The sequence below is a fragment of the Tursiops truncatus genome, chromosome 4 (genome assembly GCF_011762595.2).
Source record: "Tursiops truncatus isolate mTurTru1 chromosome 4, mTurTru1.mat.Y, whole genome shotgun sequence".
NCBI classification, from domain to species: Eukaryota; Metazoa; Chordata; class Mammalia; order Artiodactyla; family Delphinidae; genus Tursiops; species Tursiops truncatus.
This window is the reverse complement of record NC_047037.1, coordinates 71802707-71829247: the sequence shown is the minus strand read 5'-3', so window position 1 is coordinate 71829247 and position 26541 is coordinate 71802707. Positions and strand designations below refer to the sequence as shown.

Here is a 26541-nt window from a genome sequence, read left to right as displayed (position 1 = left end):
TTAAAACACACATTGTCCATACTGGGTCCAGAAATGAAAGAGGCCAATGGAAGAGGTTTGTTCCTTTGTTAACAGGAGTTTTTTGGATGCAAAAAAGAGAAAAACATCCACTTAAATTGGCTTAAAAATGGGGAAATTTATTTCATGTAACATAATATCCAAAGGTAGGGCAGGCTCCAGGTGCAGTATTCCAGGGCTCTGGCTCCATCTTTCTGTGATTCTCTTTGTTCTGCCCTCATTAATGATCAGCGTCATCCTCAGACTGGCCACAAAATGACTGCAGTATTTCCAGGTGTCACATTCAGATACAACCATGTCCAGAGAAATAGAGGAGACTCCTTTTCTCCAAAAAATAGTGAACACCTATTTCACAGGTCCTTGTAGATCCCCCTTCACATCTCATTGGCTAGAACTGGGTAACATGCCCATCTCTAAACCAATCATAGGCAATGAAATGGAACTACTGGGATTTATTGAGACCAAACGGTCTTTGCCTCTAGATCTGAGACTTATGTGGGAGGGGTTATACCTGAACAAACAGTATTGGGCCGCTGCAGGCAGTGAAGGAAGTGAAAGGATGTTGAGTAGGTAATCTGCTATATAACAGTATCTGCTACAGCGTGAAATGGTGAACCACTGAGAGGATTTTATAGCCATAAAAGCTAAAAATTTTGAGCTTGAAGGTTGATTGTTCATTCAGCTGTTAACACTCTTGTAAACTTGGCCAGGGGAAGTTCTTTTGTTAGTTCGTTTCTAGAAGAGAGAAGGTGAGGATAGGGGAGATCCTTTTCAGTTTGTGACCCCTGGGTTGTAGGTTTTCATTTGACTCCCCACAGTCTACTTTCTCCATCTATGTTGAACACATCCAACCTCACCCTTCCATCTGAACAAAGCTCCTCCTTTCTTTCTTTCTTTCTTTCCTTCTTTCCTTCTTTCTTTCTTTCTTTCTTTCTATTTTTGGCTGTGTCGGGTCTTAGTTGCGGCATGTGGGATCTTCATTTTGGCAGGCGGGATCTCTCACTGTGGCACTCAGGCTCTTTGTTGTGGTGCACAGACTTCTCTCTAGTTGTGGCCTACAGACTTCTCTCTAGTTGTGGCCTGCAGGCTCCAGAGCACATGGGCTCTGTAGTTTGTGGCACACAGCCTCCCTAGTTGAGGCGCGCAGGCTCACTAGTTGCCATGTGTGGGCTTAGTTCTTCCGTGGCATGTGGGATTTTAGTTCCCCAACCAGGGCTCAAACCCACGTCCCCTGCATTGGAAGGTGGATTCTTTACTGCTGGACTACCAGGGAAGTCCTCTCCTTTTTCTTAATGAAATAAAAAATCACATTTTAAGGGAAGACAAGAAAAACATAAAAATTTTCAGGGACTTCCCTGGTGGTGCAGAGGTTAAGAATCCGCCTGCCAATGCAGGGGACATGGGTTCGAGCCCTGGTTCAGGAAGATCCCACATGCCACGGAGCAACTAAACCTGTGTATCACAACTACTGAGCCTGTGCTCTAGAGCCTGTGAGCCACAACTACGGAGCCTGCATGCCACAACTACTGAAACCTGCGCACCTAGAGCCCATGCTCCACAACAGGAGACGCCACCCACCGCAATGAGAAGCCCGTGCACCACAACGGAGTAGCCCTTGCTCGCCGCAACGAGAGAAAGCCTGAGAGCAGCAACAAAGACCCAACGCAGCCAAAAATAAAATTAATTAATTAATTTAAAAAAACATAGTGATTGGTCAGGGACCTATACTCAATATTTTGTAATAGCCTATATGTGAAAAGAATCTACAAAAGAATATATATATATGTGTGTGTATGTGTGTTTGTAACTGAATCACTTTGCTGTAAACCTGAAATTAACACATTATAAATCAACCATACTTCAATAAATATAAATAAATAAATATTAAAAAAAAAAGACAGTGATTGGTGCAGAACAGACTGATCAGACAACCTGGGGAGATACTGGGCCACACTTCATGGAGGTCCTTAGCTTAAATACTTATGACCTTATTAATGTTACTAGCTGTATTCTTATATTCTGCCTATTTTACAAGATTATTATTTCTTGCATTACCAAATATGTGACTGAGCCTCAGGTAAAATTAATGATGCCTAAGTGACCTGAAATGATTGACCAAATATATAGTCCTATAAGACCAATGATTGTAATAGTGTAACTCTAGATACGGGAAGAAGCAACGAGAGGGAGCCATTTCCTAGACCATAACAGACTAGTAAGACAGGCAATCCACAGACTTTTGGCTGCTGTTAACAGGGCCTAGTCCAGCAATAGCACTGAGTGGCCTATCAATGAAATCCTTGCTGACCTGGGAATGAGCATTCCTGGTGCTCTGGAACAAAGTGGTCACCAAATGCCTCCCAAACCTTGGTCGAAATTAAGACCGAAAGGGAAGTGATCGATAAACAAAGAATGTTGAGACCTCCCTGGTGGTCCACTGGTTAGGACTCCACGCTCCCAATGCAGAGGGTCTGGTTTCGATCCCTGGTCGGGGAAATAAGATCCCACATACTGCAACTAAGCCTTCGCCCTGCAACTACTGAGCCCACTCTCTGCGTGCTGCAACTAGAGAACCTGCATGCTGCCAGGAAGACCCAGTGCAGCCAAAATAAAAAAAAGAAAGAAAGAAAGAAAGAAGAAAGGAAGGAAGGAAGGAAGGAAGGAAGAAAGAAAGAAAAAGAAAGAAAGAAAGAAAGAAAGAAAGAAAGAAAGAAAGAAAAAGAAAGAAAGAAAGAAAGAAAACGTTGCCCACCATTGAATTCAAGAATCACGTCCTTAACTGCTGCAGTCACTGACCTACAATACACCCTGAAATGAATTCAGGGCGAAAGATCAGGATGAGGCACTCTGTGCTCTAGGAAAACTGACAGAACTGGCCCTCAGATAGATATTTTCAGGAGAAATTTTTTATAAACCCGGATTCTTGCATCTTCCCATACTTAGAAAAGCTGTCTATTCCCCATGGCTAGTAGCAACCTTCTACTGAGATGTGTGCTTGGTTGCACAAAATCGCCTTACCTCTTTCGAACAGTTCTCAGAGCTCTCTGAGAGACTGCCTCCCGGGTTATAATACTCAGTTTCATTCGAACAAAGTTTTCCATTTCTTTCTTAGATGGGCTATGGATTAATTTTTTTCATCGACATGCTCGCCCTTCATTTTCACCTTAACTACTCACTCTTACCCTGGCTTCTCCTCAGTCTCACTATAATATCATGGCTCTGCCTGGCTCATTAAGAAGAAGACTGGACTTCCCTGGTGGCGCAGTGGTTAAGAATCTGCCTACCAATGCAGGGGACATGGGTTCAAGCCCTGGTCCGGGAAGATCCCACATGCCACAGAACAACTAAGCCCGTGTGCCACAACTACTGAGCCCATGTGCTGCAACTACTGAAACCTGCGTGCGTAGAGCCCATGCTCCATGACAAGAGAAGCCACTGCAATGAGAAGCCTGCACACTGCAATGAAGAGTAGCCTCCACAGCTCGCCACAACTAGAGAAAGCCCGCGTGCAGCAACAAAGACCCAACACAGCCAAAAAATAATTAATTAATTAAAACAAAAAAAAAGAAGACTGAAATCATGAACCTGCCCCTGACATCATAACTGGACTATCATCAGTCTTCTCTCTTATTCTTCCCATTCCTTTATTTTTTTATAAAATTTTATTGGATTATAGTTGATTTACAGTTATGTGTTAGTTTTAGGTGTACAGCAAAGTGAATCAGTTATACATATATATATATATCCACTGTTTTTTATATTCTTGTCCCATATAGGTCATTACAGAGTACTGAGTAGAGTTCCCTGTGCTATACAGTAGGTCCTTATTAGTTATCTATTTTATATATAGTAGTGTGTATATGTCAATCCCAACCTCACAATTTATCCCTCCCCAGCCACCCTGCTTTCCCCCCTGGTAACCATCATAAGCTTGTTTTCTACATCTGTGACTCTATTTCTGTTTTGTAGATAAGTTCATTTGTACTATTTTTTAGGATTCCACATATAAGTGGTATCATACAATGTTTGTCTTTCTCTGTCTGACTTACTTCACTCAGTATGACAATCTCTAGGTCCATCCATGTTGCTGCAAATGGCAATATTTCGTTCTTTTTTATGGTTAATACTCTATGGTAAACATGTACCACATCTTCTTTATCCATTCCTCTGTGATGGACATTTAGGTTGCTTCCATGTCCTGTCTATTGTAAATAGTGCTGCAATGAGCATTGGGGTGCATGTGTCTTCTTGAATTATGGTTTTCTCTGGGTATATACCCAGTAGTGGGATTGCTGGGTCATATGGTAATTCTATTTTCAGTTTTTTTAAGGAATCGCCATACTGTTCTCCATAGTGGCTGCACCAATTTATATTCCCACCAGCAGTGTAGGAGGGTTCCCTTTGCTCCACACCCTCTCCAGCCTTTATTATTTGTAGACTTTTTAAAAAATTAATTAATTAATTTAATTTTGGCTGTGTTGGGTCTCCGTTGCTGCGCGCAGGCTTTCTCTAGTTGCGGCGAGTGGGGTCTACTCTTCATTGCGATGTGGGGGCTTCTCGTTGCAGTGGCTTCTCTTGTTGGGGAGCACGGGCTCTAGGCACACGGGCTTCAGTAGTTGTGGCGCATGGGCTCAGTAGTTGTGGCTTGCGGGCTCTAGAGCACAGGCTCAGTAGTTGTGGCGCACAGGCTTAGTTGCTCTGCAGTATGTGGGATCTTCCGGACCAGGGCTCGAACCCGTATCTCCTGCATTGGCAGGCGGATTCCTAACCACTGTACCACCAGGGAAGTCCCTATTTGTAGACTTTTTGATGACGGCCATTCTGACTGGTGTGAGGTGATACCTCATTGCAGTGTTTTTTTTTGTTTGTTTTGTTTTTTTTTTGCGGTTCGCGGGCTTCTCACTGCTGTGGCCTCTCCCGTTGCGGAGCACAGGCTCCGGACGCACAGGCTCAGCGGCCATGGCTCACGGGCCCAGCCGCTCCACGGCATGTGGGTTCTTCCCGGACCGGAGCACGGACCCGTGTCCCCTGCATCGGCAGGCGGACTCTCAACCACTGCACCACCAGGGAAGCCCAAGAATGACCTCTTTAATGAGGCTTTTAATGGTAAGGACAGTAGGGATGGACAGGTGGAAAGAATGAGTAACTTTTATAGCTTTATTTAATGGGTATTAATTTCCTTGCAGAAAACAGGATTTCTACCAATTAAATATTCTAATATGAAGAAAGATATATCTGTACATATATAACCTTGTTCAACAAAGATCTTCTCTTTGGAGATACAAACTCATGAATAGGCCTAAACTGGCTGTACATATGTTCATTTATTATGGGTAGATTTCCCATTTTACAAACAAACCTCTTATTTATGGGAAGAGGTTCAGGGTTTCAGAATGTCTTTAGGACATATTTCCTGATACTGGGGCAGGGGGATGGGGCAGAATTCCCCTGCTATCCATCAGATTACATCCACTTGAAGCTGCAGGGCATTCTGCAGGGGTACTCTTCTACTCCAGAGTTAAATAGATATAAAAACAATGCATAAAGAATAATCCCGTGGGGCTTCCCTGGTGGCGCAGTGGTTGAGAATCTGCCTGCTAATTCAGGGGACACGGGTTCGAGCCCTGGTCTGGGAAGATCCCACATGCCGTGGAGCAACTAGGCCCGTGAGCCACAACTACTGAGCCTGCGCGTCTGGAGCCTGTGCTCCGCAACAAGAGAGGCCGCGACAGTAAGAGGCCTGCGCACCGCGATGAAGAGTGGCCCCCGCTTGCCACAAGCAGAGAAAGCCCTCGCACAGAAACGAAGACCCAACACAGCCAAAAATAAATAAATAAATTAAATTAAAAAAAAAAAAGAATAATCCCCTGGCAACCACATATGCCCTCTGATCTTATCAAACTATAATTTGCTTACTGTTCCTCAAATAAAACGTTCTAATTCCTCTCTCTTTACCAATCCCCTGCAACATCCCCCTTTTTTTCCTCCCAGTTTAATCTGGAATCCTATATAAGCTTCTATCCAAATACTACCATTTCAAGGGCCAGGCAAAGTACCATCTTGCCACTGATGGACAAAGTCCTCCCTGACTATTCTACCCTACCGTAATCTAGGTTCTGATCCTCTCTAGCCTTTATCAAGCATTTGGATCTAATGCTTCCTAATACCATTAAACTAGTTTTTCATAAGCTTTTGACTTATCTTCCCATTAGACTGTAAGCTCCTTAAAGGCAGATTCCTATATTCTGTTTTCCCTATATTCCATATGCACCTACATAGTAGATGCTCTACGTATCTTGGTTTTGAAAAGTAACATGATCAATCCAAACGTGACCCAATATGCATAGTGTTCTTTACAGATTTTTCTACAACCAATCTATGGTCTTGTATAAACATGGATTTTCTGCTACCCAATAATTTTTTTTTTTAGTTTTTGGTTATCAGGACTCGTCAGCTGACTCTGTGTCCCAGCCACAGGACTGTAGTTGTTCATCCTGTGGGAACTCCACTTCAATGTCATAAACAAAATTTGGATCATCCTTCTTCTTCTGATTTTTCTCAAAAAGTTCATCCATGATGCTCTTCCTTTTGGCAAGTTCCTTGTCATCTAGTTTGTTCAGGTCTTCCTCAGGATCAATGGTTGTTTCCCGCTGAATTTGTTCCATTGTTTCTGCCAAACTCTGCCCCCACAAGTAACCTCGTAAAAAACTGAATAACTTCTCCAGTTGCTTCAGGGATACCTGTTCCAGGTAACCCTTGTGTCGTGGATTATTCTTTAATTGTTCAGCAGCTCTGCTGCAATCTAGGAGGGAAAAACAAAACTATTATACCACACGCAACACCACAGACTATTCAGGTACCACAAGTTACTGAAACCATTACCTGTCATTATAGTCAAGTAGCTAACTGGCTTTTAGGAATGAACTATTTTACAGAACTATTTCTTTATATACAGCTTTGAGTGTGATGGGGGAAGGAGGGATATATTTTTTATTTCTGTAACTTAAAATCACTTTGAGGAGATGTTAAATACTTTCAACTGGAGAAAACATCTGAGAAGAAAAAGTAGTTTTACAGCTTTAGATATTAGTACTGGTACCAAGAAAATATCAAGATTACAACTAAAAAACACATTTGGAGGGAGAGAAGGGAATTAATATTACTGAATAATGCTATCTCATTTAACCCACACTGCAGATCTCAAAGGGTGGGATTATCAATTTCCTTTTACAGATTAGGAAACTGATGCTCACCAAGATTAAGTAATTTAGCCAAGATTTCATACCTACCCTGACAGTCACGACTTGAACCTTGGTCGGTCTAACTCTGAAGGCCATGTCATTCCATTACATGAGACTCAAATCGTTCTTATAAACTGACTCAGTGAATATTTAAGATAGGAGGCAAGATAAAACATAAGATACCTGAATACTTTGAAAAGTTTCGGACAGGCATGATGCGCTGGCGACTTTTCCCCATCATTTCATTCTCATAGATTAAGATAACAGCCGGAGGCTGGAACCTAATTCCACATTTCTTGGCAGTGCACATCATTCTCACATACACTTCACGGTAAATCAGAGGAAATCTGATGAAAATGTGTTAGTCGCATAATGACTTCCTGCTAAAGGGGAAAAAAATTAAGTGTTGGATAAATCACATTCTCCTCTACTTTTCCTCCCCAGCAGATCTGAATCTACTCCAGTTCTGGAGATGCATAGTCAGCTCAAGCTCAGTATTTCAAGAGCTACCTGGAAGTTCAGTTTGGCCCCAGGTTATCTTTAGTCTATAGAGTCCCTGGTTCATTGAGGGGTGTAGATTTGTTCACACATGAACCTAGAAATGCAGTTCAGTTTGGATCTCTTCGTGTACTGTACTCTTAACCAAAGATTGTATATGAACCTCTGAGTCAGCCCAAGAATCAACTTACAGGATCTTTTTTGTTTACCAATTAAACAAGTATGTACAAGCACCCTCTATGTCAAGGTACTAAGAGGTTTTTAATCTTACTCATTATGTCCTGAGGGGTTCACTAGACCAGACCTCTCTCCTTTGTACTTCCCCAATCATTCTACTCATTGAGTTTTTTGTAACTACTTACTTTATCACTTTTCTTTTCCTTCTATTCTATATGCTCCATGAGGGCAGGGAACATATCCACTGTTCACCACAATATCCCCAGCACAATACCTGGACTGTAGTAGGTATTCCATTGTTTAATTCAATGTGTTAATAGAAGACACAGCCCCTGTACATCCTCGAAGTGTTCACAGTTTAGAAGTCTGATCAAACAAGGCAATAATCAGCCTCCACATATTTGAGGCAATAAAGCTTACATGGCTTTTATTTCAACTTATTTGTCTCACTACATGATGTTTTTTTCAGTTACAAGAAACATTTTATTTATTTATTATTTTTTAATCTTTATTGAAGTATAATTGTTTTACAATGTATTAGTTTCTGCTGTACCACAAAGTGAATCAGCTATATGTATACATATATCCCCATATCCCCTCCCTCTTGCGTCTCCCTCCCACCCTCCCTATTCCACCCCTCTAGGTCATCAGTGTCGAGCTGATCTCCCTGTGCTATGCAGCAGCTTCCCACTAGCCATCCATTTTACATTTGGTAGTGTACACAGGTCAGTGCTACTCTCTCACTTCATCCCAGCTTCCCCTTCCCCTGCTGTGCCCTCAAGTCTGTTCTCTACGTCTGCGTCTTTATTCCTGCCCTGCCACCAGGTTCATCAGTACCGTTTATTAAGATTCCATATATGTGTGTTAGCATACAGTATTTGAAACAACCATTTTTTTTTTTTTTTTGGTGAAACAACCATTTTAAAGGTTAATACTTTCCATTCCCTCTTCCCTTCCCTGCTCTCAATGCCAAAATATACTTAATTATAGGGACTGCTTTAGATGTGATTATGATATTCTCAGAAAGATTTGCAAATGTCAAAGAACCTGGAGGTAAAGCAGCATAAGGATGATATCTTCATAAATTCAGTTCTGTTAGAGAATCACTAGGAACATGGTTACTTAATACATGTTCATTGTAGAAAACTGGGATGGGAGTGGGGAAGGGGGAGGAAGAGACATACAAAATAATCATCCCTGATTCCTTCCAGTCTTTCTAGGCGTAGTTTTTTGTTTGTTTGTGTTTGGTTTCTTTTTGTTTTTTGGTTTGTTTTTTAGCTATAGTATGTTTTTATATCATACATACTATTTCCTACCTTTTAAATTTTTACAAAATTTTATTTTACGGACGTATAGTTGACTTACAATGTTGTGTTAATTTCTGCTACACAGCAAAGTGATTCAGTAATAAATATAAATACATATATTCTTTTTCATATGCTTTTCCATTATGGTTTATCACAGGATACTGAATATAGTTCCCTGTGCATACAGTAGGACCTTGTTTATCCATTCTATATATGATAGTTTACATCTGCTGATCCCAAACTCCCAATCCATCCCTCTCCTATGCCCCCTCCTCCGTGGCAACCACAAGTCCATTCTCTATGTCTGTGACTCTGTTTCTGTTTTGTAGATAAGTTCATTTGTGTCATATTTTAGATTCCACATATAAGTGATATCATATGGTATTTGTCTTTCTCTTTCTGACTTCACATAGTATGATACTCTCTAGGTTCATCATGTAGCTGCAAATGGCATTATTTCATTCTTTTTTAAGTCCTGCCTTTTAAATTTAACAACCTATGTAATTTTGCCATTAAATGTCTTTCTAAAATGCAAATTTTTATGACTGCAAATGTTTTGTCCTATGCATATACCATAATCTATATTATTCACCCCTTCCTATTGGATGTGAGAATTTTTACTCTTAGGAAATGGATCATACTGTGTTGGCTAAAAAGTTTGTTCGTTCCATAAGCTGGCTCTAGTAGCGCTTAGTTGTCTTTAACTTCATTTGAAACAGTTTTGTTAGACTGTATTGTGACAGCTGTCATATCAGTGTACATTAAAATTGGTGAATTTTTTGTGTAGCCGTTTTAATATAGAAAATAGGGGGAAAAACAACATTTTCGGCATATTACGCTTTATTATTTCAAGAAAGGTAAAAACACAACTGAAACGCAAAAAAAGATTTGTGCATTGTATGGAGAAGGTGCTATGACTGATTGAACGTGTCAAAACTGGTTTGCCAAGTTTCGTGCTGGAGATTCCTCGCTGGATGATGCTCCACGGTCGGGTACACAAGTTGAAGTTGATAGCCATCAAATCGAGACATTAATTGAGAACAATCAACATTATACCATGTGGGAGATAGCCAACATACTCAAAATATCCAAATCAAGCATTGAAAATCATTTGCACCAGCTTGGTTATGTTCATCGCTTTGATGTTTGGGTTCCACGTAAGTTAAGAGAAAAAAACCTTCTTTACCGTATTTCCGAATGCGATTCTCTACTTAAACGTAATGAAAACGTTCCGTTTTTAAAACAAATTGTGACGGGCGATGAAAAGTGGATACTGTACAATAATGTGGAACAGAAGAGATGGTGGGGCAAGCGAAATGAACCACCACCAACTACACCAAAGGCTGATCTTCATCCAAAGAAGGTGATGTTGTGTATATGGTGGGATTGGAAGGGAATCCTCTATTATGAGCTCCTTCTGCAAAACCAAACGATTAATTCCAACAAGTACTGCTCCCAATTAGACCAACTCAAAGCAGCACTCGACAAAAAGCATCCGGAATTAGTCAATAGAAAATGCATAATCTTCCAGCAGGATAACACAAGACTGCATGTTTCTTTGATGACCAAAAACTGTTACAGCTTGGCTGGGAAGTTCTGATTCATCCAATATATTCACTAGACATTGCACCTTCGGATTTCCATTTATTTTGGTCTTTACAAAATTCTCTTAATGGAAAAAATTTCAATCTCTGGAAGACTGTAAAAGGCACCTAGAACAGTTCTTTGCTCAAAAGGATAAAAAGTTTTGGGAAGATGGAATTATTGAGTTGCCTGAAAAATGGCAGAAAGTGGTGGAACAAAATGGTGAATACATTGTTCAATAAAGTTCTTGGTAGAAATGAAAAATGAAAAATGTGGGATTTCCCTTATGGTCCAGTGGGTAAGACTCTGCGCTCCTGATGCAGGAGGCCTGGGTTTGTTCCCCGGTTGGGGAACTAGATCCTGCATGCATGCCGTAACTAGGAGTCCGCATGCAGCAACTAAGAGCGCCTACGTGCCTCAATGAAGACCTGGTGCAGCCGAAATAAATAAATATTTTTTTGAAAAATGTGTCTTTTATTTTTACTTAAAAACCAAGGGAACTTTTTGGCCAACCCAATATATAAAAAACTGTTATCAAATTACTGTGCTCTGCCTCTGATCTGATGCCATGATCCCACTCCACCTCTTTTTTTTTTTTTAAAAAACAAATACTACTCCCAGTTCACCTCACTAAAATTTGTTGTTAGTAAACTTTCTAGAAGATCCTACTGAGCACAATACAAATTCCATACACTCAAGCAAATGGCTGTATTAATAAATGATATATGCAAGTGATGCTCAATAATGTAGTTTGACTACACTCTTTTCTTTCTTTTTAAAACTAAACTTTTATTTTTATTAATGTTTGTATGCTGTTTAAATTGTAACATAATTCTATGAGGTTTATAACAAAAAACTGTTGTCCTCTCCCCTTCCCCTCTCCATAGGTAACGAGTTTCTTTTAAATGTTTCTTCCAAAATTTATCTTCATATTTCTTAACAGTATGCTTATACTGCTATCTTCAGTTTTAGGTAGTATCTTCTGACATCTTTCCTCTTTAAGACATCCATCCTAGAGCCCTCCGCTCTGTTCCAATCTGCATTGGATACTCTCCAGCTCTGCTTACATATTCAATTCATGAAGACAGACGACACATTTACCCAGCACTTCTCCCTAGACATTAATACTTTTCTCCTCAAGGATCAGTGACCTGCATAATCTTGCCAAGCATCCCCACAGCACCTAAAGTGTACGGATTTTGCCATCAGGTAGACGATCCTCTCCCTATCCACGCCCCCACTAGTGCAAGACTGACTTTCTTACCCATAGAGAAGTACATAAAATGCATCTTCTGCAGGTCAACGTCTAAAATCTCCGTGAGGGGGTGTTTCCACTAACCGTAGGGCACCTAGGAGCACTCGACTTTGAGGCCAGGCGCAGCCTAGCGCTGCAGAAAGAGGCGACAGCCACAGCTCCGCACCGTGGGGTGAATACCCCGGCAGGAGGCCCACATCGGCAAATACCTGGAAGTGGAGGTGGACGCCGGAAGCTGGGTTAGGCTGTCCCCAGGACACCGCGCGAAGCTCAGAGTCATGCTGGGGTCCCGCGGAGCGGTCCCTAGAGCAACTGCGCTGGCACACGTCACGGCGCTTCCGCCGCTCCTCGCTCCGCCCCCGACCGGGACTGTGAGGGGCGGGGCGACGAGGGGGCGGGACCGCGGCCTCCTTGACGCCGGAACTTTCGGGGGCCGGGGATGCGGGGAGCAGGGTAATGGCTGGACCGCTGGCGTGCGCGCATTGAGTCTTCTGTCCCGGTCTCTAACTCCGTGACAGCGCGCTCTAGGAGCGGTGTGAGGCGTGTGCAGGTTCCTCCGACCGCAGTTTGTCCCCGCGCGCTCTTCTGGGGCGCGCGTTCCCCGGCGTCCTGGCTACCCCGGCCGTGGCCGTCCGGGCGGTGGCCTGGCTACTCCTCTGGGAGGTGGCTGGACTCACCTGCTCGCCAGCCATAGCCTTCAACACCACCCCCACCGACGCTGGTAAGGGCAAGGGCGGGGCTTCGGGGTGAGGGCGGGGTTTAGGGCCGAGAGGGTGGGGAGCACTCCAGGGTCCCCCGTACTCTCCCTTCCGCGCTTAACAAAGGTACTTCTCGCGACCCTAGAGCTGTAGGGTGAGCTGCAGGAGGTTAAAAACAAAGGCCGCAAGCTTCCTGCTACTACCCCCGCCCCGCCCCCCATCTTCATTGCTTTGTGGCTGCTCCTGGTTCTCTGGAGAGGCGGACTTTGTTCGTGCCCCGGTCTGGGAGGATCCCACATGCCGCAGAGCGGCTGGGCCCGTGAGCCATGGCCGCTGGGCTTGCGCGTCCGGAGCCTGTGCTCCCCAACGGCAGAAGCCACAACAGTGAGAGGCCCGCAAACCGCAAAAAAAAAAAAAAAAAAAAAAAAAAAAATTGTAAAGTACAGACGTGAAGCGTCTTGGGACGCTCTTGGAATGCGTGAAGCTTCTGACCACTACGGGGCCAGCAAAGTCTAAGTGCCCTATGAGGTGTGAGAACCCCAATCTAGAGTACATAGTGTGTGTTGTCCTCGGGGGACGTGGAAAGGGGAGGAAGACTAGTTTCGTTTTACAAACATTTTTGATAATGGACTAGATTGGGCTAGGGTTTCTTTATGACTCAGGGCTGGGCAAGCGAGTTGATTCACTTCTTTGGGCCCGAGTCCGTGGGCAGAAGTGCTGTGCTAGGCGCTGTGGATCCAGCCCTCGTGGAGCTTGCATTGCAGTAGGGGGAGATGTATACAGTGCAGTAGTAATTACAATAAAGTGACAACGTTTGATAGGGAAAGGAAAGTCAGTACAAATCAGGTGAGTTTCTCTGTCTTTAAAACGAGGATGTTAGACTAGTATCTGTCAGTCAGTGCAGTTCTGCTTTTGTGTTTACATATTAAGTTCCCAAATTTATTTGAAGAAAGGATTACTAGGCCAAAAAGAATTTTTAAACAACCGGACTTGTATCTGAAGACTTCCAGGACTGGCATTTTGTGATTAAAAAGGGGTCAATTTCCAGAGCCAGTTCAGGCCGCAATAACCAACTAAGGTAATATTTAAGAGGAAAAATCTTGAAGGTGCATTCAGATGCAACAAATTCACTTTGAAAATGGTACTTAGAGGACTTCCCTGGTGGTCCGGTGGTTAAGAATCCACCTTCCAATGCAGGGGACTTGGGTTGGATCCCTGGTTAGGGAACTAAGATCCCACATGCCCCGGGGCAACTAATCCCCCATGCTGCAACTACTGAGCCCGCGCACCACAACTAGAGAGAAGCCCACGCGACGCGAGGCGAGTTCCTGCATGCCGCAACGAAGGTCCCGTGTGCCATAACTAAGACCCGACACAGCTAAACAAATAAATATTACAAAAAAAAAGAAAGAAAATGGTACCTTTGCCTTAAAAATCATAAATAATCTAGTATTTGCAATACTGTTTGTAAATTAGCTTTTCTACTATCCCAAGATGAATGAAATTTACTATTCTCTATTTACTATTCCCTGATAGACTTTAAGCCTATTAATCTGACCTTTTTTTCTAATTAATTTATAGGCAGATATAAACCCTTACCCCCACCTCTATTAAAGTTAAACATTGAAGAAATATCTTGATTTATGCAAGAGATATTCTGTAAGTTGCTTGGGAAAAGATGATATGTGCTTCTCCAAAGCAATTAAGGATTTCTTTAAATAGCTAGGAGAGTGGAAATGCCTTAGGCTTTAAAAGTTGGGCAGATCTTGCTTCTAATCAGTTACTTACCTAGTTGTGTGGCCTAAACAGTAACTGTTTATAAGTCAGAGTTTCCTCCTGTGTACAAAAGGCAATAATATTGCCTGCCTGTTTAGCTAGACTGTGAAAGTTAAAATACATGTGAAAGCCCCAAGTAGAGAATCTGTCATATAGGTATTATTTAATAAATGTTGTCTTTCATACTTTTTTCTTTCCTTCCCTAGTATATTCCAAATGTTTCCATCTCCCTGTCATGTTTTTTTTTTTTTTTTTGGATCTTCTCAGGAATACATCTAATGGACTTAGTAACATACAGTAGTGTATGGTTTTTCTGTATGTTTGTTTTAATATTCTTCCCACACACTTCTAGCTTTTGAAAATGGAGTAAAATTCCATAGCAAAGTGCCTGGGCAGAGTTGGTGGTCATTAGTAGCTGAATTTTTAACTTTATGAAACTGACACTGAGTAACAGTTTTAATGTCTGAATTCTGCATGGAGTCAGTATAGTGAGATTTCTGGTTATTCTAAGTTTATAAAGGGGCCCTTTGAACCTTTCAAAAGCCTCCAGTTTTTGTTGTTTCTTTAAACTCTTTCAGTGTCTCCATAAGGCATAGTGTACCATCCTCTGAGTTTTTTCTATGTGTGGATGGTAGAATATAGAAGTTGCCAGTTTGTATGTGATACTCAGTTTCAGTTAGCTAGGATTAAAATTGAGGTTTCCTGGCTTTTTGGCCATTCTGTTGTTTTTGGTATCCTGGGATCGCCTGAATAAAGTAATATAAATAGCGAACACTTACATAGAGTGCTTGCTATATGGTTGACCCTGTTCTAAGTGCTTCTACATATATTAAATTCTCATGACAACTAGTAGAGAGAGAAACTATATTGCCCAAAGTCACACAGCTGTTAATAGACAGACTGGGGTTTGAAACTAGCCAATCTAACTCCAAAGTCAAGACTTTTAACCCCTATGCTATACTAGAAATAGATTTATATGTAGCTCAAATTGCTTAAGTTTTAAAAGTTTTTGTTTTGTTTTTAGGTTGGTTAGATTTTCCAGGCAATTAAAGCCTATTCAAACTATTATTTTCTGATTATTTAAATATTCTTTCATTGAGTGCTTATTTTGTTTAAAAAAATCTTTTCATGCTTATAGGCATAAGGGCCACTTGTTCTGAAATTATTTTGAGGCAAGAAGTTTTGAAAGATGGTTTCCACAGGTAAGTTGCCCATTGACTTACACTTACATCAAAATACTGTTTCAATGTAATTTAAAGCAAAAAATCAATAGTTGAAAAATGGATATACTGAAAAAAAATTACTTGCCTTCTTAAAGTTATAAGTGACAGATAATGTGATTCATAGTTTGAAATAATGATTAAAATAACAGTGGAGAAGAGAAGGAGAAAACAAACATTTATTATTTACTACACATATCTATTATATATTTATATAGCTAGAAGCTATATATACAGTATTCCGTTTAATCTTCACAACGGTTGTAAGATAGATGATACCTTTCTTGTATTTCAGATGAGGGACTAGGGCTCAGGGAATTTAAATAATTGTGTAGAGGTTAGGTTAGCTTCTCTCTTTAACATAATTGGAACGTATTTCCAAGAGGAATGGGAGATAACTGATTCCAATAAGGAAGAAAGAAGTAACTGAAGAGACTATCGTGACAACAGAAGTAGCTGTCCAACTCTAAGTACTGAGGATAAAAAGCAGGATATAAAACCAACAGTGAAGAGTGACAGAACCCATAAGAATAGCTTCAGAAACTAGAAATCTCAGCGTTATTTGAGACCTTCAGAAAATGCCGACAGTCATTTTTTAAAAAGGCTTTTTTAGTTATGTTTAGAGCAGGTATAGTCTTGAGAGGGTAGATGAAGAAATATTAACATATCATAGAAAGTAGAATTTGTTAGCCCCTCTTATTTCTGTCTTCTTGGTCAAGAAGAATTAATCCCACTCTGAAAAGGGCCAAGTGGTTATTGGTAGTAGGAAACTGAAGTGCAGAAAATGTAAGGGAATTAGTTACACAAAAGGGCCTTAATGAATATAAATGAGTTTAGAGTCTCCCCTCTCTGATGAATTATATCTCATTGCAGTAGGAGAACTTGCTTAAACCATTGCTGAACTTCTGTTTGTCATCTTTGGATGATCTGGAAGTTAGTTATTGTAGATTCTGGGCAAAATTCTAGGCCAGATTACTAAAACGATGGTTTGTGAACACAGAATAGAAACTGTTGGTTTCTGCGGACTTGCATGAATAAGCTTTATTACAAGCTTATTTCTTTTATAGAGTTACTGGACAGGTGGATCAGAGGAATGCTACAGCTATAGTGTATCTGATTTTCTGTAAGTCTTTTGATGAAATTTATGTGTTATATTTGAGAACAAGATGAAGAATGTGAACTGAAAGGTAACACAGGTGAATAACTTCAGAAAGATTAACAAATACATCCGACATGTTTTGGTTAATTGGTTGAATTCATCTTGGAGGGAGGTCCTGAAGAGTCTCTGTCTTTTTAAATATATGTGTTTTTTCTGATGATAAGATATTACATGTTCACAAATACATATATAGTATCCAGAAGAAAAGAGATAATAGATATAGTCTACTTTAGAATATATTTAGAAGAATTAAAGCAATATATATATATATATAGATAGGTAGATAGATAGCTGCTCTTGATATAGAGGCAGAATGAAATAGTGGCTAACAATTTGGGCTCTAGGGTATAACTATTGGAGTTTGAATCTTAGCTCTTGGCTGAGTTACTTAGTCTCTCTGTGCTTTGCTTTCCTTTCCCTCTTTCTTTTCTTGAAAGAGGGAAAATATTTTTGTTTACTCACATGTATATACACAACTTTTGGATTTAATTGATTTTTATATTCTGTGATTAGCTTTTGCATCACTAGAAATGATATTTTGGGGCAAAAATAGAATATAACAATGCCATAGAAACTATTCAGAATTCTTTCAGTGAATGCAAATTATTAGGAAAATAAACTGCTATATGTAAAATTACCTCAGACTACTTTAAAGAATAAAAGCAAAAAGTATCTATAGAGATAGCTGCTCTTGATATTTAATTCTTGGAATTTCTGCTGTGTTCCTAGAGCAATGAGTTCATATAAATTTATTGATTATCTGAGAACCAGAAACTAATATCATACACAAAGCCTGAAAACGTTTCCCCATACTTTTTAAGTTGGAGATGATAATTTTTCTATGAAGAGAGTAACATGGGTATTTTATCCTAGTGCTTTGTTTTCTTACAGGTAAAATAGGAATTATAATAGTACTATTTCATAGTGTTTTTTTAAAATTAATTAATTTATTTTTGACTGCATTGGGTCTTCGTTGCTGCACGCGGGTTAATTTCTTTAGTTGTGGCGAGCAGGGGCTACTCTTCGTTGGCAGTGTGCCAGCTTCTCATTGCAGTGGCTTCTCTTGTTGCGAAGCACAGGCCCTAGGCGCGTGGGCTTCAGTAGTTGTGGCACACGGGCTCAGTAGTTGTGGCTCGCGGGCTGTAGAGTGCAGGCTTGGTAGTTGTGGCACACGGGCTTAGTTGCTCTGCGGCATGTGGGATCTTCCCCCACCAGGGATTGAACCCGTGTCCTCTGCATTGGCAGGTGGATTCTTAACCACTGCACCACCAGGAAAGCCCCCATAGTGGTTTTTTTTAATAAACTTCATTGAGTTTGACAACTATATACACCCATGTAACCATGTAACCAGTCAAAATATAGAACATTTTCATCATCTCCAAAAATACTCATGTGCTACTTGCAGTTATTCTCCCTCACCCATAGCCACACTCAGACAATCACTGATCTACTTCTGTTACTAGATAGATTTTATGGAATTTTATATAAATGAAATCATACAGTATGTACTTTTTGATATCTGGCTTCTTTCACTCAGCATTATGTCAATGAGATTTAACGATGTTCTGTATGGTAGTAATTTGTTCTTTTTGTTGCAGAGTACTGAAATTTGTTTATTCATTCACATATCTATGGCATCGGAGTTGTTCCTAGTTTGGGGCTATGGTAAATAAAGCTATAATGAGCAGTTGTGTACAAGTCTTGGCGTGGACATGTTTTCATTAATTTTGGGTAAATATCAATAAACAGAATTGCTGGATATATGATAGATAAATGTTGAACTTTTTAAGAAACTGCCAAACTGTTTTCCAAAGTGGTTATGCTGTTTTACATTCTCATCAGTAACGTATGAGAGTTCTGTTTCATACATTATGAAACAGAACTTGCCAGCAACGTCCTTGCCAGCACTTGATATGGCCAGTCTTTTTAATTTTAGACTTTCTGGTGCATGTGTAGTGGTATCTCATTGTAATTTTAATTTGTATTTCCCTGATGAGTAATGATATTGAGCATCTTTTTGTGTGCTTATTGTCCACTAGTATATCTTCCTTTGTGAAGTGTTTTAGTCTTTTTTTTTTAATTGAAGTATAGCTGATTTGCAGTGTTGTGTTAATTTCTGCTGTACAGGAAAGTGATTCAGTTATACATACGTATACATTCTTTTTTATGTTCTTTTCCATTATGTTTATCTGAGGATATTGAATATAGTTCCCTGTGCTATACAGTAGGACCTTGTTGTTTATCTATTCTATATGTAATAGTTTGCATCTGCTAACTCCAAACTCCCAGTCCATCCCTTCCCCTTGGCAACTACAAATCTGTTCTCTATGTCTGTGAGTCTGTTTCTGTTTTGTAGGTAGGTTCATTTATGTCATATTTTAGATTCCACATGTAAGTGATATCATATTGTATTTGTCTTTCTCTTTCTGACTTGTGAAGTGTCTTAGTCTTTTGTCCATTTTTAAACTGGGTTGTTTGTTATTTTATTATCAAGTTTTAAGAATTCTAATTTTTTTTTTTTTGCGGTACACGGGCCTCTCACTGTTGAGGCCTTTCCTGTTGTGGAGCACAGGCTCCGGACGCGCAGGCTCAGTGGCCATGGCTCATGGGCCCAGCCGCTCCGCGGCATGTGGGATCTTCCCGGACCAGGGCACGAACCTGTGTCCCCTGCATCGGCAGGCGGACTCTCAACCACTGCGCCACCAGGGAAGCCCCAAGAATTCTAATTTTGATGGAGTATAGTTTATCAAACTTTTTCTTTTGTGGTTCATGGTTTTTGTGTCCTGTGTAAGAAATCCTTGTCTATTCCAGGATCATGGAAATTTTCTTTTAGAAGTGTTATATGGAGTATGATCCATTTTGAATTAATTTTTTTATATACTGTTAGGTAGGGGTTGAGGTTAATTTTCCATATGGATATCCAGTTGATCCAGCATTATTTGGTGAAAGGACTATTCTTTCCTCATCAAATTACCTTGACACATTTGTTGAAAATTAATTACCTTATATGTGAGGATCTATTTGTATACTGTATTCAAACTATGGCCCGTAGGCCAAATCCTGCTCATTTTGTACACCCTTGAGCTAAAAATGAGCCTGTGCTCCGCAACGGGAGAGGCCACAACAGTGAGAGGCCCGCGTACCGCAAAAAAAAAAAAAAAAAAAAAAAGATAAACTGATAAGAGCTAAATAAATGGAAATACTATATTCATGCATTGGAACATTCATTAATATTAACATATCAGTTCTGTACAAATTGATCTAGAGTTTCAACAGAATCCCAACCAAAATTTTATGAAGCTTTTTTGAAGAAATCTACAAGTTGATTTCAAAAGTTATATGAAAATGCAAAGGGTCTAGAATAACCAAAACAACTTGCAAAAAAAAAGGTGAAGGACTCAGACTTCCTGACTTGAAGATGTAGCATCAAGCTACAACTATTATCAAAATAGTACATTACAGAACATACAGATCAGGGGTTGGCAAACATTTTCTGTAAAGGTCCTAACAGTAAAATTATTTAGGCTTTGTGAGTCATATAAGGCTTCTGTTGAATATTTTTCTTTGCCTTTTTTTAAAACAACCTTTAAAAGTGTAAAAATCATTTTTAGCTCAAGGGTGTACAAAATGAGCAGGATTTGGCCTATGGGCCATAGTTTGAATACAGTATACAAATAGATCCTCACATATAAGGTAATTAATTTTCAACAAATGTGTCAAGGTAATTTGATGAGGAAAGAATAGTCCTTTCACCAAATAATGCTGGATCAACTGGATATCCATATGGAAAATTAACCTCAACCCCTACCTAACAGTATATAAAAAAATTAATTCAAAATGGATCATACTCCATATAACACTTCTAAAAGAAAATTTTCATGATCCTGGAATAGACAAGGATTTCTTACACAGGACACAAAAACCATGAACCACAAAAGAAAAAGTCTGATAAACTATACTCCATCAAAATTAGAATTCTTGGGGCTTCCCTGGTGGTGCAGTGGTTGAGAGTCCGCCTGCTGATGCAGGGGACACAGGTTCGTGCCCTGGTCCGGGAAGATCCCACATGCCGCAGAGCGGCTGAGCCTGTGAGCCATGGCCGCTGAGGCTGCGCGTCCAGAGCCTGTGCTTCGCAACGAGAGAGGCCACAACAGTGAGAGGTCCGCGTACCGCAAAAAAAACAACAAAACAAAACAAAAAACAGCCCAGGTGGTACTCTCTTGAAATTCATGAAAGTGGTCCTTCACAATACGAAGCACCAGGTTTGACATGCCAACAGCAGGCTCTCCCAGAAGTACTAGTTTGTACTAGTGTACTGTATTTTATTTCCAGTGTTTGGCCCGGTGGGTCTTGTTGCTCCTTGATTAGCCATGTTTAAATTTGAAAGAAGTCCCTAATTTCAGTCTCTTAGATCAGTTTCCAGGATGCGAAGTGTCAATTTTTCTCTTTCTGGAACTAAAGGAACCTGAGACCACACATGCAGGGCTGTGGGGCTGAAGCTACCTGGCAGCAGATCCCAGGCATAGCCCGAAGGACAAGAGAGAAGCTGAAGCTGTGGCTTTGGTGGAGGCGGTGTCTCCTCCTCCTGTTGATTTCCAATTTAATTCCATGTGGTTAGAGACCATATTCTGCATGATTTCAGTTCTTTTAAACTTCTAGACTTATTGCCCAGCGTATAGTTTTTCTTATGCACTGAGTGTGATCTGTAAATGTTAATTAGATCAACTAAATTGAAGGTTGTCCATGCCTTCTGTATCCTTACTGATTTTCTCTCTACTTGTTCTATCCATTACGGAGAGAAGGGCGTCAAAATCTTTTTCTCTAATTGTGGATTTGTCTTTTTATCCTTGTAGTTCAACCAGTTTTTGCTAAGAAGTAAAATACATAAATACTTTGAAGCTCTGTTTTTAGGTGCATAAAGTACATTTAGGATTGTCATATTTTCTTGATGATTGACCCTTTTATTTTTGTGTAATGTCCTTCTTTATCCCTGACAATATTCCTTGTCCTGAAGTCCACTTTTTTTTTTTTTCGTGGTACGCGGGCCTCTCACTGCCGTGGCCTCTCCCGCCGAGGAGCACAGGCTCCGGACGCGCAGGCCCAGCGGCCACGGTTCACGGGCCCAGCCGCTCTGCGGCATGCAGGATCCTCCCAGACCGGGGCTCGAACCCGCGCCCCCCGCATCGGCAGGCGGACTCTCAATCACTGCGCCACCAGGGAAGCCCCTGAAGTCCACTTTTTAAGTATTAATATAGCCACTCCATAGTTATTGTTATTACATTTGCATACATTTTCCCATCCTTCTACTTTTATCTGTGTTTATACTTAACGTTTCTTGTAGACAGCATATAGTTAAATGTTGATATTTTATCCAGTCTGTCAATCTCTACATTCTAATTGGAGTGATTAGACTATTTACTTTTAATATAAATATAGATTTGGTTGGTTTGGTTTAAATCTATCCATCTTGCTACTTTTTTTCTGTGTTTTTTTCTATTTGTCCCATCTAATCTTTTTTATTTTTTCTGCCTTATTTTGAATAAATGGAATATTTTTTAATCATTCCATTTTATCTCCATTTTTGGCTTATTAACTATACCTCTCTCTTTTTAAAAAATTGCTTTAGGGTTTACAATTTTAACTTATCATAGTCTACCTTCAAATAACATTATTGTATACCATGAATAATGTATGAATCTTATATCAGAATAGTTCACTTCTTTCTCCTCCCCTTTATGCTATTCTTGCTATATGTTTATTAACTTTACATGTTTTGCTTATGTCATAAACACTACCATATATTATTGTTACTTTTGCTCTGAACAGCCAGTCATATATTTTTTACATTATTATTTATTTTAATTGTGGTAAAATGTCCGTAACATAAAATTTGCCATCTTAACTGTTTTTAATTGTACACTTCAGTGTACACATTGTTGTGTTACCATCACTACTATCCATCCATAAATCTCTTCATGTTGCAAAACTGAAACTCTGTGCCTCTTAACAATAACTCCCCATTCTTCCCTTCCCCCTGCCCCAGGCAACCACCATTCTATTTCTATCTCTGTGGAAATCTCTGCTGAGCCCTTTGGTCTCTAAGCTTTGGTTGGTTGGAATGCAGTGTCTCCCCACCCTCTGCGAAATTTCAGAATTTCTCATCTTTCACTTCCCTTGTAATTCTTTGTCTAGTCTTGTGGAGTTACATCTTACTCACGCTTATTTTAGTAGTCAACAAAAACTCAAGGGGACTCCATTTCTGACTTCTAGAACTCTTTCTACGAAGTTCCTTCCTTTCTGGAACATAGCACTGTGACTTCTAGCTACTTAAGCCTACCTTATCTTCTGTCTCTGTTTTCTCACTTAAGCAAAACCACTGTGCTTTGGATCTTCTTCCCTGCACTTGGTCCAGAATGGGCCTCCAGACAGAATGCCAGGACAATTATCCATTTAGGTTTATAATCTATTTCAAATTAATATTTGTAGGATGGTATGAGGTAGAGGTCAAGATTCAGTTTTTTCTATATAAATACACAGTTGTTTCAGTACCATTTGCTGAAAAGACAATCTTATCCCCATCAAATTATATTGGCACCTTTATTTTAAAAAGTGTGTGTCTGTTTCTGGACTCCATCCCTTTCCATTGATCTTTGTCTGTTTTCACACTAATACTATATTATGGCTTATGACATGAATTTATGAAAGATCTAATGAGTGGTTCTGATGTGATATAAATATTTCATTTGACTTGATATAATCTTGTTTTGAAAAACTAATTTGAAGTATAGTATTTCTACTAACTTGAATATAACGTTATACTAGCTCATTTAAAAAATGAATGAAGATATTTACTTTAAACATACTTGTCTTACAGAGACCTGTTAATAAAAGTGAAATTTGGAGAGAGCATTGAGGACTTACAGACCTGCCGACTCTTAATTAAACAGTACATCCCGACAGGACTTTTTGTGGATCCGTATGAGTTGGCTTCATTACGAGAGAGAAACATAACAGAGGTACAAGTGTTAGAGGGATTTTTTTTGAGAGAGAAATTATTGTAGGGATGCTATAATTTGGATTAAGGCAAAATAGGTAAGACAACACTGTAGTACTTTTGTATTGATTTTTTTAAAGTGTATAAAGTAACCTTTTAAAGATAGGACGGGAGTATTCTTTATAAAGTGAGTGATACCTGTCATACTTGTCAGTAGTAAGCCAACTAAACTGATGTTGTTAAAGCTTCTGTTTGAGAAGATTAATAGTTAATAAATAACTGCTTCAACAACAACTTTGTTAAATTGACATATACCCCAACACCTGTATAATTTGGGTATGGGAGGAAACAAAACAAATATTTATTGGATATCTGTATGACAAATATCTTCTTTTTTTTTTTTAAAGGAAGCAAGGTAAAATTAAGCATTATAAGAAAGAGTATGTCCCACACCCTTTACATAGATTAATCTTATAACAACCTTGGAAAGATTGCATTCTATAGTTAAGGAAACAGGCACAGAGAGGCCAAATAACTTATCCAGGATCACATAGGCAATTGGAAAAGCCAAGAAAATGAATCCAGGATTGTCTGATTGCAAAGTTGTCGTTCTTTTGGGAAATAAATCTTACTCCTTAGTTAAGAGTTTCGCTAACTTTGATAAGAATCACCTGTGCAGGTTATTGTCTGCCTGGGAACGTTTAATTCAGCAGTTCATATTGGACCCCAAAATCTGTTAATGATTCAAGTGATTCCTGTTAAGAATTTTTGGGGAACACTGTCTTAATTCATAGGATTATAATCTATATATGAATTTCTAAAAGACAAAATGGATACGCTTAGAGTCATTTATGATGACGGTTCATTTCTAATTGTGGTTTAGGCCAATTTCTTCACCTGTTTTATTTACTTAAGTTTGTTTTTGAGTAGGTAATTACATTCTCATGATTCAAAATTCAGGGGGTGTAAAAATGCATACATGATAAGCTTCCACCTATTTTTTAACCCCCAGTCACCATTTCTTCCTGTGCTCTGGAAATACAGTGTTTTTGGAATCGTAAGTTTCACTCAATCAAAATGTGTTAGGGCTTCTGCCTTGGCCAAGTTGGAGAACAGGGACCAGATTTACTTTCCCACTTGAAACAACCAAGAAATAGACAAAATATATGAAATAATGGAAAAAATAATTGCATATCAGGCAGTGAAGGCAGTGATATCTTAGAGATGGGAAATAAATAAGGTTAGCCCTTCAGTTGTCCTAGCTTTTTGCATGAGAGTTTTCAGGCTGTAGTACAGGGAGGGTAAACCCAAGCAGAGCCTGGTGGGCTTCTTGAGTTGAGGAGATAAAGGTAAGATTTGGGAAAGACCAAAGTCACTAGAATTCACTAGACAGTGTACCAGAGAGGAGAGAACTGCAAAGAGACAAACTGCAGAGATCCTTAGAGGTTCCCCTCAAGCACGTAGTTGAGTATTAATTAGTGCATGCATGTGAGGAAACTGCTTGATGCTGGGAAAAGAACCATATGAAAAAATTAGAGGTAACAGTGTCGCACACTGGCTCAGTTGTAGTGCCTGTTCCCACCAACCAGACTAGGAAAATCCTCGTAATTCACTGGGCATTGGATAGATTAAACAGAAGAACTTTTTCTCAGTAGTGGGGAATACTAAGCCCTAGACTGCACATTGCTTCAGTCCTGCTTAACAAATTTCAAAACCAAGACCTTCCAAAAATCAAACTGTTGCAAGTAAATTTACTGCATTCAAAACAAAGCTCAAGAATATTTATAGGAATGCAGGAATATCTAGCACCCAAAAAGATCAAAATGTCTTGACTCTGATAAAAAGTTTGCAAGGATGCGGGAAAATATGACCTGTAATGAGGAGATCAATGAATCAGTCAAAACTGATGCAGAACTGACCCAGATATTAGAATTAACAGACAGGCCAAGAAAATAGTTATTATAACTGCGTTCCATATGTTCAAAAAGGTAAGTAGAGAAATGGAAGATATATGAAAGGACAGTTGACCTTTTAAAGATTAAGACTACAAAATGTGAGATGGAAAATATTCTGGATGAAATTAATGGCAGATCAATGCAGAAGAAAAGATTAATGAACTTGAAATCATAGCAATAGAAACTACCAAAAATATAAAAGAGATAAAAAAAGAAATGTAAAAAGTGAGTAGAGCATTAGTGAGTTGTGGGACAACTTCAAGTGGCCCCCACAGTAAGTGTAACTGGGCTGCTTCCAAGAGACGTCTGCACCCCTGCATTCATTGCAGCACTGTTTACAATAGCCAGGGTATGGAAACAACCTAGGCATCCATCAATGGATAAACAGACAAAGAAGTGTGAGAGAGAGATATAGATATGAAAATGAGAGCTATATATAAATGTGTATATACATGTGTGTGTATGTGTGTATATATATGTGTATATACACATAAATATGTATACACACACACACACAGTGGAATGTTATTCAGCCATAAAAAAGAAAATCCTGCCATTTGCAACAGAACACATGAACTGTGAGGGCATTATGCTAGGTAAAATAAGTCAGAGAAAGACAAATATTGTATGATCTCACTTATATGTGGAATCTAAGAAAA

The 26541-nt window shown here is 39.6% G+C and overlaps 2 protein-coding genes across 4 annotated transcripts in view; one reads left to right on the top strand and one right to left on the bottom strand.

The window, feature by feature from the left end:
* Positions 1–6348: 6348 nt before the first annotated feature.
* CEP19 (centrosomal protein 19) lies at positions 6349–12737 on the bottom strand. 3 transcript variants are annotated; one of them, XM_019923130.3, is made up of 3 exons: positions 12090–12737; positions 7443–7642; positions 6349–6820 (listed from the first exon to the last, which is right to left on the bottom strand). In XM_019923130.3, the coding sequence occupies exons 2-3, from the start codon at positions 7570–7572 to the stop codon at positions 6459–6461; spliced, it is 492 nt and encodes a 163-aa protein (XP_019778689.1). In that variant the 5' UTR covers positions 7573–7642; positions 12090–12737; the 3' UTR covers positions 6349–6458. The 3 variants fall into 3 exon arrangements, with proteins under 3 accessions (XP_019778689.1, XP_019778688.1, XP_019778690.1); XM_019923129.3 differs by having other exon boundaries at positions 12290–12737; XM_019923131.3 differs by having other exon boundaries at positions 7443–7639; positions 12290–12737.
* The window catches only part of PIGX (phosphatidylinositol glycan anchor biosynthesis class X), a 26374-nt gene continuing 12191 nt past the window's right edge, over positions 12359–26541 (top strand). Inside the window, exons 1-4 of the mRNA XM_019922179.2 lie at positions 12359–12553; positions 12609–12801; positions 15693–15756; positions 23808–23949. Coding sequence (XP_019777738.1) covers positions 12359–12553; positions 12609–12801; positions 15693–15756; positions 23808–23949 — 594 coding nt within the window. The remainder of the gene's footprint in view (positions 12554–12608; positions 12802–15692; positions 15757–23807; positions 23950–26541) is intronic.